Source organism: Amphibalanus amphitrite, unplaced genomic scaffold, assembly GCF_019059575.1.
Source record: "Amphibalanus amphitrite isolate SeventyFive unplaced genomic scaffold, NRLGWU_Aamphi_draft 001268F_arrow, whole genome shotgun sequence".
Classification (NCBI taxonomy): Eukaryota; Metazoa; Arthropoda; class Thecostraca; order Balanomorpha; family Balanidae; genus Amphibalanus; species Amphibalanus amphitrite.
In genome coordinates, this window is record NW_024882761.1 from 1 (window position 1) to 15,039 (window position 15,039).

General features: G+C 48.9%; 1 protein-coding gene across 1 annotated transcript in view; it reads right to left on the bottom strand.

Annotated features, from left to right (window-relative positions):
• Window positions 1–819: 819 nt before the first annotated feature.
• Window positions 820–15,039, bottom strand: part of LOC122371662 (calcium/calmodulin-dependent protein kinase type II alpha chain-like) — a gene marked incomplete at its 3' end in the record, with an annotated part of 66,990 nt that continues 52,770 nt past the window's right edge. The window contains exons 7-9 of the mRNA XM_043348124.1: window positions 11,778–11,880; window positions 4,712–4,817; window positions 820–1,015 (exon numbers count right to left, since the gene is read on the bottom strand). Of these exons, the coding sequence (XP_043204059.1) occupies window positions 820–1,015; window positions 4,712–4,817; window positions 11,778–11,880 (405 nt within the window). The remainder of the gene's footprint in view (window positions 1,016–4,711; window positions 4,818–11,777; window positions 11,881–15,039) is intronic.

A 15,039-nucleotide genomic window follows, 5' to 3' on the forward strand; every position in this document is an offset into this window, starting at 1 on the left:
CACAATTAGATCATCGCTAGTCTCTGGAAGTTTTCCAGAGAACATCACGAAACAAAATACAATGGAAAATAGAAAATAGCATCAGCGAATTCCTTTTAGTGACGTGACCTACTAACATTTCCAGCTCATCCGGCATCACGAACATGCGGCTATGTCACACGCGACAGTCCACCAGTAGGTCAAGGATGGGATATTTCTCTCATCATTGACTCATGTCAGCGAGTAATGCACCTTCCCGCACTCGACGCCATGCAGAGCCACCCAGTCCCGTCCCGTTCCATCTCATTGTGAATATTCTGTAGCGCCCATTAGCAGAAGCTGCTGCCAGAAGTTCAGGTCACGTACCAGTCGCAGGTCAAAGTGAGATAGGGTCTTAGGTAGGGTCAGAAGGGCCACCATGGGATGGTCAGAAAAGCACCCGAAAGGGTCTCATAAGGAAAGTTGATAGAAGCATTAAAACTGATGGCAATGCCAGGATGGCCGATGGAAAGGTCCAAGACACATGAGGGCCACTGAAAGGTCAGGGGGTTCACAGTTAGGGTCTGAAGGACCGGTCACGGTCACTGGGGCAGTCACTGGAGCGTCACTGGTCGGGTCAGAGGTCTCCCCTGACCCTCCTAGCAACCCATCTCCTGGGGAAGGGTCTGGGGAGGGCGGGAGAGTCTCTGGGATGACCCAGGGTCACTGGTCGGGTCAGAAGTCTCCCCTGACCCTCCTAGCAACCCATCTCCTGGTCCGGGGAGGGCGGGTGAGACGCTGGCGCTGCGCCTGTTGTGTTTCTGTGCCGGTGGCGTGGCTGGGAGCCGGCACATAGCTGACCGTACTGGCAGGGAGCCAGGCGTCATTGGGTGCTGGGACGCTGCCGGCCAGCCACCGGCGCACGGTGGACGGTGGACGGTGGATGCTTGATGGCGCACGGTGGACTGTGGACGGCGGATGGTGGACGGTGGGCGGTGGATGGTGGACGGTGTAAGGTAGACAGTTGACGCGGACGACGGTCGGTGGATGGCGGACGCTGGACGGCGGACCGAGGATGGTAGACGGTTGACGCGGACAACGGACGGTGGATGGTGGGCAACGAACGGGGGGAGGTCAGCGATGGATGGAACACGGAGGGATCTGGGATGGGTCAGAAGAACTCTCCCAGCTCCCCCTTCTGTCCCTGTCAGAGTCTCTCCTCTCCTCAAACCACCCTGACCGGAATGCAACGTGAAAGGAGGTGAGGGCAACAAGGTAGGAAGATACAATGGGTAACATATATAGGCACCGTGATGCGGTGGTGGATGTAAAGGCAAATATGATAGAGGAAAGCGGGAGATCGGACAGGGAGACAGAATATAGGAAGATAAATTGATAAATGGATGGATGGATAGAAGCATATGCACAACACAGGCGAATGAGAGAAAATCAAGAGAAGGGGAAAGAAAAGACAGGAGGCGGAGAGGAGACGAATGTTACATTCGAAACATATGGTAAACAGAAGTAAGGCTGAAGGCAACCAAGTCCATAACAGCTCCGCCTGAACCTGTCACCAAAAAAGGCCTATCAAGACCAACTCATGCACGCTTCTCATACACACAAGTCTTTTATCTCCCCAATCGCAGCACATCCAGCCGATCTTTTCATCCCATTGCAGCTTCAATAGGGCCCGCGTCAGCCGCAGACCGAGCCGACAAAAGAACTAATGACGTCGACACATGTCCCAGACACCCTGATTGGTCTCGTCAGCAGGCGGAGCGCACTCAATGAGCTTCCGTCGCAGCTGACCAGACTAGGCAGCTGACTAGAGTAGGCAGCCATTGACAGAGCGGCTTTCAACGGTCTTATGCAGCGGCGCTTTGCGTAGAAGGACGCTGATTGGTCAGCGGGTCTGGACTAATGACGTCAGCAGTAGGAATGAGCGTCGGTGATTGGTTTAGTCACTCTGAAAGCACGCCGATGCATCGTTATGGTCGGGGAGAGGGAGAGAGGGAAAAGGAAAGAGAAAGAGAGAGAAAAAATAGATAGAAAAACTGAAACCCAAAGACAGAGACAGAAACCTGAGACCTATGAAAGGGGTACTTACCTACGAAAGGTGTTTGTAGTTGTGTTTCGCCAAGTATGCCCAGAAGTGTTACTCTGCGATCATGTCAACCACATTCCATAGATCTCCCCCTCACCCAAGCAGCACCCAGGTGTCCAATCGCCCCTCCCCAGTGAAATTCAAACAACGCTCCAACAGTGTCCCGGCGACGGCATGCAGCTCCAGCAGCTAATTCCCCTAATGTGTCGGCGGGCCGGGATCAGCGCAGTTAAATTACTTTGCTCCAACTTCGTGTATGAGCCAGGCCTTTCTCCCGTCGAGGGAACCTTCTGGAATATACCGCACGGGAAATGCCAATACATTCTGACCAAACGGCTATGGCTTTCGGTAGAATTAGAAAACGAAACTACAGTCTGAACGAAGTCGGCTAATTCCAACAAAGTTTCCTTCGATGGCCTCGCTTGTCTCGTTCCTAGGTCCATGGATAAAATTCGGCGGCACAACTTTCCCATAGAGCACACGCAGCCGCACATCCCTGACAAACGATCCCAGTTTGGAGTCGTGCTAAGACATACCACCGACCGCTGGGTGGTTCGTGCTGTCTCCTGGGACACCGTGAGGGCGATCTTATTGAATTCCATCACCGGCAGACGCCAACAGAGGCGCGCTCTGGCATGTCAATATCCAGCATTTCGCAGCACTTGGGGGAGGGGACGGGGGAGGGAGCGGTGGGCTGAAGCTCATCGGTGTACGAGGTCTAGCTCAAGCTGGGTCAAAGTTTATTGTGTAGTATAAGCAAAGGATACATAGGCATAGAATACATACCTAAGCATGGGTACACACTAGGCGTACTCGTGCAACTGGATGCGCGCGTCAGGCGGTCTAAACTCAACTCATCCGAATCCAATAACCAGTTAATCCTAGATCTACCCAGATCCATCGATCGATCTACCCCACATCCATCCGGGACCCACTCGAGCGTAATCACAGAGCACACCTTACTCATTCCATCTGAAACGTCTCCGGTGAGTCGGCAGGGTTCAGATCGATTCAGACAGCTCCTCGAGCGCGCTCCGACGGATTTAATCCTCCAGCTCGGACTCCAGTGCTGGTGATGGTCCGGACAGGCTATTCCTGAGCTCTCAGACGCTGGGATATATCGGATGAAAACGCCTCTATCGTGTAGAGGATGTTTCAGTGTTGAGAACCAACAGCGATACAATTTTCTGGCTGGCGTGACATCGAAAAGGAGGCCGACGAAATGATCCGCGATACTCCATAAGAAAATAAGCGATAAAAACTTCCTAAAGTGATCCCATAAAGCGTAAAACATCGTGCTTCTTTCAAAACTTTGGAATCCCTCCATCATCTGCCCAAATATCTACAGCAACTGGCACACATCAAGTGCCTCAAAATCACAATCCTTAGCCTCCCACCAACCACATCATCAACTTGACCATGCCCACATCTCCCTAGCCCACCCCAGCCTAGCTTCGTGACACTACCACTTGTCGCCACAAGTGTGCAGACCCCTCGCCGACCACAACTGTGTTAAAGGAGGGCGATGGCACAGATGGTCCCACCGAGCCTGGCAACGGCAGGCAGACAATAGTGCCGAAACAGACGGTCAAATGGGGTCAGACGGGGTCAGAGGAGGTCACCCGGTCATAGTTATGAAGGTCACAGTGGCAGCAGACTCGCAGCTGTATCACCAGCTGCGTGGAGGAACAGATGGGTGGCGCATGGACAGGAGCCAGGCTGATAAAGGCACGTGGAGGGGACGTGGTTGACGACAAGCTGCGCCACGAGTTAGGAAAGATTTTATTTTTGTTATCAGGGTAAATGTCAGTTACTCTGTGGTTTGTCGTCAATCAGAGGAAGTCCACCTACCCCCCCCCCCCCACACACACACATAAAACAGCGAAAACGCGCTGCCGCATCAATTCCTAGTTCTACTCAAAATAAATGCCTTTGACCAAGCCCTGAAATTTTGCGGAAATATGAGCCCAGTACTGCCAAAACATGTTTCCAAGGAAGAGAGTTACTAAAGCAGCAGAAAAAGTACGACGGATTTTTAAGCTACTTTGTGACACGACCTTTACGCATCCTAAGTAACGCACGCCTTTACAGCTCTAAAACGAGTCCGCCCCACCCAAACCTCCCCTCTTCTGCCACCTCCCGCCGCGCCTCTCAGACATGTCGCGACCTCTGACTTTTACCAGTGTCCGCCTCAATAATGCAGGTCACCAGACTCGGGCGGAGGCCGGCGCCTGAGACGCACCATTTGCCTTTCCCAGAGGCGCGCCTCGGATACTAAAACTGCCCGGCCAATGTGCGACCGGGGAGAGATGTGGGCATTAGGGGACAGCGTCGTCTCGGCCCCGAAATTTGGAACAATATGAATGTTATTAAATTTTATTTACGCCTAGCACGCCAGTGGGAACAACGTCTTGCAAGTTTGTCGATTTTTCTAACTAACACTGTTACAACTTGACAATAATTGCTTGGCGAGCTCACGTCATTTACCAGCCATTTTTTTCGGTCCTGCCGTCTTTATTACCGTGTAGCGCCGTTCCTCGGCATAAGTCCCACCCCCTCTTTACTCCGTCTCCTCCCTCATAGCTCTCTCTTCTCCCTCACACACACTAGATCTCAATCCCCCTCCTGCAACACACTGGACAAACTAACATCCCTCCTCTGTAACACTCACCACAGGCCCAGATGTCCACAGGCTTGCCGTACGGCTCCTTCTTCAGTACCTCCGGGGATAGGTAGCCGGGAGTACCGGCGAAACCTGCAAACAGAACATACAGAGGTCACCAACAGATGGCGCGCGACGCGCGGTGACGCAGGACTCGAGCTCGAGTAGATGGTGCCAGTGTCTATTGACGACAGAACCAGTATAAGGTATACCGCTAGAAACAATGATGGAAGCATCACTGTTTTTATCTTGTGTTTGGCACAAATGACAAGCATTGAAAAACATGGGTCAACGAATTACAAGAATACCATTAATTTAAAAAATAATCTGAGTGTTATGTTCAAATGCGATGTAAAATACATGACTTATTCCTTCAGCCTCCATCTACAAAACAAAACCGAGCCCTGCAAGGATACAAACTCAATAATTATGTTAATGTGCGCATTCCCTGCATACAGCACACTCCACTTAATCGCGAATCAAGCACCATCACACAAATTACTTCCGGAAACAGATAAAAACCCAACTCCATTCCAAAACACTCGTCATCCTTAGACCAACACATTAATCCTAAAATGGATACCCCACTTCCCTCTTCTTCGGGTCCAGGTACCAGTAATACCTTCCAATACCTTCCAATACCTTCCAATACCTTTCAGCTTCATTTAATCCCACCCGTGACTATTTCAAAGGCACACGACGCCGGCACCACACCTAACGACGACACCGGCCATAATTCCGGCCTACTACGAATTGGAACCGTTTCCGCATGGCGGCTGGGCCTCCGGGCACGGAAATGTCACGCACGCTGACCTCGGCCTGACGAGAAGGGATGGGGAAGGCTCTGGCTCGGGGTACGCGAGAGGTGCAAGTGCAGGTTGAAAGGTGAAATTCCAGGGAATGCAGGAACGCTTGGAAGGGAGTGCGAGAAGTTCAGTTCAGGAAGCGATGTGTAGCGGCTAGGCAGGTCAGGCAGGTCTTTCAAGTACCGTAAACCGGGGTGAGTTGATATGGATTTTGAGGTTTTTCTAGATTTCTTTAAAAGCTACATTCATTTACGGAATTCTTCTCGTGCCAGTTTCATGGCACATGCCTTGGGGAGGCAATCAGCAAAAATGAATAAAAAATGTATATATTAAGCCCCTTTTTTAAAACGCCAAAGTTCATATCAACTCACCACCTGGGGGGTGGTGAGTTGATATGGTTTTGGATTTTTCAAAATTTCTCGGCTAAAGAGGCTCAGAGGTGAGTTGATAAAATGCCAGTGTTTAAAAAAAGGATGAGAGAACACATCCTGAAAGAAACCATCAGAAAAATGGTAGTAGTTTGGCAGCAGACCTCACATTCATGAAAACGCAATCATGTCCAACACAGCGCTATCAAAATGGCTTGATTTTAGCAGCATCATTTTTTCGCTTTATGATACTTAGTTTTACTTAGAACATTCTGAACTTGGCTAGTCACGTGTCCTCAAGCCAACGGTATCAAAACTGGCAATATATTTTGGAATTACAAGTGTATTTTCTTGTAATTAAAACACATTGTCAGTTGCGGGTCAAGGATGATATGCCTCTGACAGAGATAGTGGATTGAAATGAAAGAATACATATACTTCTGAGCTTTTGTTGACTGGTAGTCAACAAAATATTAATGAAGTGAATTGAAGCGAATCTAATTCGGACTGTATTCTGTCAGGTAAAATAAGCGACATAAAACAGAATTCGGCATCAAAAGCCAAAATTAACCCTCGCACTTATAGGCGGGCGAACGGACCACCTCGGCTTTTCGCACATAACTCGCGCAAAAAGCGGCCGATCGCGACGAAACTTTCAGTAACTCTCGAGTTTATCAATTTTACACATGTTCTAAAAATTTCATGACCCTGACTCAAATGGTTTTTGACTTGTGACCTGATTCTCGAGACCGCGCTTGGCCGGAATCGCGATTTGGCGTAGTCGGCTCACATTATCCGCGCATTTCCAGTCTTTTTGTGATTGTAACGTCCAAACATGTAATTGATGTTGGTCCCATGCAGTATTGTGGGTGTCAACTGTCAAGGTCACCTGAAGGTCAGGTCAGGTCATTGACCTTTGGTGACCTCGGTTCACTTTTTGGAGTTTGACATGTTTCTAGGGTAGTTTTTCGGGCCGATTTCGAATTTAACATGCATTTGATCATTTACGAAGTAGTTCTAGTGCCTTTGTAACATGTTACGACACCGTCAGTGGTAGTCGACACTTGACACTCCCTATGGATAGCCGGCAGGACACCTACTGGTTGATCTTACCTGACCTGACCTGGCCTAAATGTACGATGACATCTGTGATCAAAACTAACAAGACATTCGTGATCAGCAGCCGCCAAAAAATAATAACCGCGCTTTACGAACTTCAAATAACCCCATATTTTCCCGACTTCTGGGTAATTGACCTGGCCTGGAAGGTTAACCAATGACCTAGGACCTTAAAGTTGGTTATCATCAGCTTCCTCGCGTCTCGGGCAACACGCTCGTTTTTTTCCGCGAAGCTCTAGCTCCACCAGGGGCCAAACGACGATGGAATTCCAACGGACCCCCCCCCCCTATATGTTAAACGCTGGCAAAACACGAATCCGGGGAGGGCTAAAACACCAGTCAATTTCTTTATATTGTTTGTTCCATTTCATTTTGTCACTCATTCTCGGTTGGCAACTGCCAAGCAGGAAAACTGATCAGTTTCACGAGATCAGAATTCCCGCGCTGTTAGCCATACAGAAACGACAGTTCTGTCATTTTCGAAACTACGGATAATTATAACAATTTTTTTAATCTGTATGTATATAGGTGTTCTATAGTGTTCCTTTGTAGCTTGTAGGGAGCCATCTTAAGACTTGACAGGGAGTTGTGCTGTGCCTTTTGCATGTTAGGTATGTCCACAGAAAAAATACTTTGGGGTCACTGTTGTTAGTTGTCGGACCTTTGTCCCCGTCTTGAGTTGAGATGTTAGTTTCAAAACGTTTCGGCCAGTTACTCTCCGGCCGTCGTCACTCGTCAGGTGTTCTTTGCCCCTCAGAAGGACCTGGATGTTGGTGGCGTTGCGCCGCACGCGTCAAACCGTACGAAAGCTCCTGTAGTCAGCGGGAATCGAACTCGGGTTTCCCCGGTGATGGTACACGGTTCTAACCACTCCACTATCGACGCAGATTTGAGTATGGCCGGAGAATTTACTGGCTGAAACGTTGTGAAACTAACATCTCAACTAAAGACGGGGACGAAAGTCCGACAACTAACATCAGTGATACTAACAGGCCTCGTCTCAAGCATTCAGAAAAAAAAAACTAAAGCTTTTGGGGGTTGATGGAATGATATGGGGAGAGAAAAGGTGAAGAGTTGGTCTAATTGACTTTGTCTTACCTGCAGACCCATATTTCATGCTACTTTGCATGCATACCAGCCTCGTATCAGCTCGTATCATGCATATCAACTCACCACTTGATGGCATATCAACTCACCACCTGTCACTTTTCTTAAAATTATAAAAAAGCGTTGTTATAGGTGAAACCCAAAACTACCTGGGATCAACAGTAAATTGATGGTAGTTTCTTTCCCAGTGCATGTTGTTCCATGAATATCCACCGTATTTGCTGTAGGGTGGGGACTTTTCCTTAGTTTCAAAATCAGAAGAAAAAAAGGACTTTGAAAAAAGTAATGTGTTAAGAAGCCACTGCACCACATGCATGCCTTTCTCAACTATATGCATCACTTATTGGTTGCTTCACTTCACAGAAAAATAAAACTGAAAATTGGTTTACAAATGGATGAGCATCACACATTTTAACATTTTTCGAGCAATTTATATCAACTCACCACCCCATATCAACTCACCCCGGTTTACGGTACTCAACTTTGAACACCAAAATCACACGAATGGTGATCAAAGCAAAAGAGGTTCCAGGTACCCCCCCCCCCCAAGTAGAGTTATACCTAGTTTCATTGGCGCCGAACCTCAATCAATCAATTTCAATTCCATCTCGATCGGCATCAATCAATCGCCTAGACCCACGCTTATCCTAAATTCCGCACACCCATCCGGAACGCGATCGATACAGCCAAGCCCCGGGGCAAAGTCCCATCGGAAACGAACATCGCGGCAACTGCGTTCGGCTCGGCAGCTCTATCGCGGCTGCTCTATTTTGGCAGAAGTCATTAGATCGTCCCACACACCCCACGGAGGTCGTCGGACCACGACAGATCGCCTTTAATCTACCGGCAAAGACGTGGGGAGCGCCCCCATCAGCTTTCCAGCGAACGCGCGAACGGCGAGTGAATAGTTGGAGACGCATTCCAAAACGTCTGCGTAAGGAATGTCATTAAGGAAGGCATCCCCAAGGCAGGGGTAAGTCCGCTTCGTGATGAGAAAATGGCCTCGGAAGGATGGAGAGTTTGATGGATGGTGGGTGGGTCAAGAGAAAGGCCCTGAGGCAATAAAGACGATAACAGGTTTAAATGGATGTGCGTGGAAAACGTGGCGTTTCCTTTTAAAGGAAAGCTGCACTTATCATGTGCTCCTATCGAAAGCATAATTAATAAATGTGCGTGAAACCGATAGTAATTGGAACGGCCATCGGCCATCACCAATGCATTGGTGGGCTCAAAGTGTAGTCGTAATCCAAATTGATATCTGCCGCCAAGCTCCCTTAGCGGAGCATTGAACTTTCAAAGCAGCGCCTTCGATCACCCGTTGACTGCAAAGATCCCAAACTATTGGCAAAAGAAATACTATCAAATGCATGTAAGTTATTGAAAACAGACTAAAAAAAAGAAACGAGCAACTCTGAGCCCACCGGCATTTGTACTAGCGTACCCGTCTAACCCGTCTAACCGTCATCTCAATTCGCAGATTTACAGTTTCATGACAGCAACGCCCAACAGCCTACCTTTTCGCAATCCATTCCCTAGCCCAGCCCAGGCCCAGGCCCAGGCCCAGACCCAGACCCAGACCCGTCAGCTTCCCCCGTAGATCAGTTAGTGTACGCGACTAGTAAATAATCAGACATGATTGAGTTTTATTCACGATCGATGCTACGCGACTAGCTAGTCTACCCCTAGACTGTGAAGTCTAAACAAGACTATCCGTTCTATCCCAGACTAGCCAGAACTCCCCTGAAACGAAACACGGTTGCGAACCAGTCACCGAACAATCTGGTACCTTCATCATCCAGTACCCACGAGTCCGTGCAGCCAGGGGTTGACGACCCCCCGGTGACAGGTGCCCAGTCATCCAATCTGACTCAGCCAGTGCCAGGTCAGGGCACGAGTCCCCTGGGAACTGATGACCCTGTCTGGTGTTCTGCGCTCGGTAGTTACTACCCTGTGGTGGTGGCAGCGCATGAGACATTCTCGGTACCTATCTATGTTAAATTGCATGTGCCATTTCCGGATTTACTTTATTGTTTGCGCCAGTCTACTGTTTGTGTAAGCTTTAGTATCCTTCAGGATTATTTGCTGTTCCAGCAGCTATTTCACGCTGATCATATTGCTCTACCTATGGGAGAGCAAATAAGGATACGACTTTCAAATAAATGACAGAAGTTGAAATAAATATGAATCTCAAATCAGGAGCAAGATACAGGAAGCAATAAAGCAGCACAGAGTATAGGAACAGAATCAGTTTGGGCTAGGAAAAGCGGGATTTGAATTACGAACTAAGCCCAAGTACAGACAGCACTTGGATGGGAAGTCGGGGCTTGAGTCACCTAGCCTGAGTTTGAGCCAAAGATAGAGTCGTAGCCGGATCTAGAACCCGAGTCGCTACCAGAATCTACCCTCTGACGTGGATTCCATATCTGAGCCGTCCTGGCCGAGCCGCGGGCGATTTAGCTCGTATCAGTCCGGACCGGAGCCGATTACACGTCCGGAAACGCCCGGAACACGTCCCACTAATGAATTGGTCCCCCCCCCCCCCCCGCCGCCGCCTCTGCTCAGCGACAGTGGACACGGGTAGACTCTCCTAACCAGGCGGCTGAGAAATAGAGGACGTCCTATTGTGTCACTACTGAGAGATGGTACCGTGTTGACGGGCTAAGTGAGAAATGGATCGGCCCTTTTGTGTTACTATCGAGGTGAAGTTTGCTCCATTGTCATGGATGGAGTAGTTTTAAATTGTCGTGCTAACGGTTGTAGCTAAAGGTCAAACCATTCTGAGGGCATGCTGATGAGTTTATTCTACACCTAGCTGAAATAAACTTATCAGACATTTCCTACAACACTACTGTATCTCGAAGTAGTTGACAAAAAGCATTCATTACAAGGCTAGACGACGACTGCTTTACAGCCCAAAATAATTTCATCGTGGCCATGAAAAGAAGATTGCAATTTTTACAGATGACCATACCACAGGCGAACGACGCCATAACCCCAAAAACTGTGTCTGGCCTCTGATGGAGAAACGTAACACCACCGCCGTCGGCTTGGGTCGTTCAACGACACATATTTCACCAATCAGCCGCGGGCATCTTGGGGCGCGGCTCCAATCAGCTCCGCCCAAATCGGCCTCTCGTCCAATCAGCGGCCGCCACGTAAGCTGATCGTCTCATCAGCATTCCCGCCCTCCCGCGCTCTCCGAAACCGTCACTGGCGCGTTTTCTGGGCGCCAATCAGGCCTGAAACGCGCGCGTATCTCACCGCTACGGTCCATCGATTTTGGACGGAGGCCGATGGTGAGGCGCCCCAGGTCGCATCGCCGCCACCAAACAAATTCCGAACACCGATAGAAGATGAATTGACAGGTTATGATGCTGCAAGCGACGCTTGCTTTGGAATGCAGCGCCGCCATTTTTATCAGTTAGTGAGGATACTATAAAATAATGCGATAAACGTACTGAGCTGGTTGAACAACACTAACTATTAGCTACGCATAAAAGTAACTGTGTATTCCCGAGCCTATATCACGAGAACAGCATGTATCGCATGTGTCTCGCCTCTAACCCGACTGTATCGCTGGGTACCGCTGTGTACCACGCCTGTACTACTGTACACCACACGTAACTCGCTTGTACCCCGACCCTTGTACTCACCAAACCAGGCCTGCTGGTCACCCTGCACCTCGATGGCCAGACCAAAGTCCGCCAGCTTCACGGCGGCGCCCTTGGCTTTGCTGGCCAGCAGCAGGTTCTCCGGCTGAGAAAAAGACAAAGATGGTGGCAATACGAGGATAATACGGGGGTAATTCGAGGGTAGCAGGATAAGTATTAGTAAATACGAGGGCTGCACGAGGGTATCACGAGAGTAACACGAGGGTAGCAGAAGGTTGGTATGAGAAGAGACAAAAACATGTGGGTAGTGCAAGGGTGTCATCAGCATACTGAGACGCCAATACGAGGGTATTACGAAGGGTGGGATACAAGGATGCAAGGGATGAGGATAAGCACCCGATAAAACGAAGGTAACACTAAGATGGTATGAGGTTAAGACAACCCAAGAGGAAGGTAGGTGGTATAAATATAATCACAAGACAATACGAGCGTAATGCGACGGCGGTATGGGGGTATGAAAAACTGAAATGTCAATGGGATGGTAGAGGTGGGGCAGAGTGATGAGGTTAAATTGCAGCAGAACTGATCTGATCCCATCTAGTAAAATAATGCAAAATAAGACCCCACGAGATCCTCATCAAACTCCCATTCGTTGAACTCTTAAACAATCCATTAGAAACACCAGTCAGATCTCTCCAACCCGTCCCTCCACTTGGCCTCCTCTCCTTCCCAACCCCTCCGACTCTGACTTCGGTGTCGATTCCGTCTGATCCGGGCCGCATTGATCCACTACCTGCCCCCCCCCCCCTCCGGTGGGGGGGGGGGGGGTGTCGGTGTCCACCCTCGCCGGCCGGCCAGGTCGCCTGTCTTCCGCGGCCAAATGGACGGTGGCCAAGGCGCTCCAATATTAAAATTGCCGCTCAGTCTGCCTAGCCACGGACCGCCGCCATCGGAGACTAGAGTCGTTCGGGGGAACGAATCCAGTCGTAGGGTAGTAGCGACTAGAGTCATTTGGGTGGAACGATTCGAGCCGTAAAGAAATAACATCTCGAGTCGTACAAGAGTAGTGACTGAAGTCCAATAGAAGTAGCGACCCGAGTCATACAGGAATAGGAGCTCGAGTCACTCGGAGCCGAGTCGCAAAGGTCAAGAAGCTCGGTACTCGCGAGATGGCGTGTGCCGTTCGACCTGCGAATCTTCCTCGCTCCAATCGCCGGCAACGGGTCATTTCGTACGAGTCGTAAGAGGATGAGTTCCAGGGTGGACCGTCGCCTTCTCGACGAGACAAGGGGTCCACGCTCTGGCTCTCTCGCGCTCGCAAGCTTCAGCTTGGGTTAAAGTTGCATAGAGTGAGCGATGGAGATGGAAGTTGGCGCCGCAGGTAGAGGTTAAAGGAATATGGGCTGGGGAGAGGAAGAGAGAGAGAGAGAGAGAGAGAGAGAGAGAGAGAGAGAGAGAGAGAGAGAGAGAGAGAGAGAGAGAGAGAGAGAGAGAGAGAGAGGATGGAGAGGAAGTATACTTTAGCCACTGAAAACTGATGGCAGTGCTTGAGTTTCCACAAAAAAAAACTCCGTTTCTGAGGGATTTCAGAATATATGTATGAGTTTAATGTAAAACAGCTTCGGCATAGGCTTATCAGAAGAGCTTGTCAAAACAGGCTAAAATTTATTGACGCATCTTACCTAGAAAAATAGTCAGCAAAAGGTCAGGAAGCAAATAGTTCAGACAGGATTCCGGAAAAAGTTAAGCGGTAGCAAAAATTAAGCCATATCAGTTGCATGCCGTTTACTGCTAAGTAGGTACCTGAAGCACCTTCAATACTGCGTCCATTTCACAAACTTTCGTCACACCACAATTCATCCTTGCCACCAACAATCCTTACAATTGGGCGCACCCCCCCCCCCCTCCCCGTCTCTCTGATGACCTTACGCGTAGGTGTGACGGATGACAGCTACTCCGACAGGTGACAGGTCAACAACACGGCCGTGACAGGCCGTCACCGGTCGTCCCAGTCACACGTCACACGGCAGCGCCTTGCGCATTTTACCGTGAGTCAACGCCCGTACCCGTATCGTGACTGTCGTGGTCGTAACGATTGGAAGGTCGCGACTAGGCGAAACTCCATCAGACAAGAGATGATTGCTTAATTAGAAGGGTGTAAAAAAGTGGGCAGAGTCGGACGGTGGGGTTCTGGGAAATGGGGAGATAATTTCGCCTAGTAGAGTGAATTTCCCTCAGGTAATATTAAATGTCCAATTTAGCCATAGCGGTACCGTTAGAGAATATTTACAGAGTTTACAGTGACCGCCATCCTTAAAAAAAAAGAAAACTAATAAACAGGTACGGGGCATTCCACGTCAAGTGGGACAAAAAATGATCATTTTGAACCTCACCTCCTCCGATTTTTGCGAAACTTTGTGAAACTACTCATCTACATGTGAAAAGAAAGGAGACATATTTTTGTCAAGATATGACATCACGTTTCGGAGATATACGTCATCAAACATTGACTTAGGCAAGGCACATTATCATCTTTAAAGCGTCATAACCATTGAAGTTTTAGACATATCACCACGAGACAAAGTGTGAAATGGAGGGAATACGTCACGCTTTAATTTGAGGATAACAATATTGACGTAATTAACTAATTAGTGAACTTAATTAAAATTCAAAAAATAAATTTTGATATTCTGAAAAATGGGTACCCTTCGATTTTGCTGATTTTTACATATTTTATTCTCCTATACATAAGCTAAATCATATAAAAAATCCAGAATGGGCCGACGTCTGCGTAACTGTCTTTTGGACTTCGTAATGTCTGACACTCGCGTGTTTCGTTTTAGCAACCAAGGAGAGGCGCTACCCGGAGATGCTTCTTTCTACCCCAAACCAAAGCAAACCTAACCTGACCTGACGTGACCTGACCTAATCTAACACGCGTAAATATGTACAGCCCTCACGGCAGTTGCCGACTGGCCAAATGTTACTCCTAGATACGAACATTAGCCCTCACGACAGTTGCCGGCTGGCCAGATGCTACTTAAAAAACAAATGCGTGTTAAACGCTTCAGGGTTCAGGCTGACCCGCTGTGAGCCAGCGACCTTTAGATTTCGAGGTGGGTACACTCGGCACACTTACTACTAAGCCACGAAGATAGCTGGTCATCGTTAGCCAGTTTTTTTAATGATGAAATTGGGCATTCTCCGGGCAGCGCCTCTCTTTGGTTGCAAAAAGGAAATAGGCCTGACTCTCCCAGCGCTAGGGGAGAAAAGCCCGGTTTAGCAAAAAGGGTACCTATTTAAG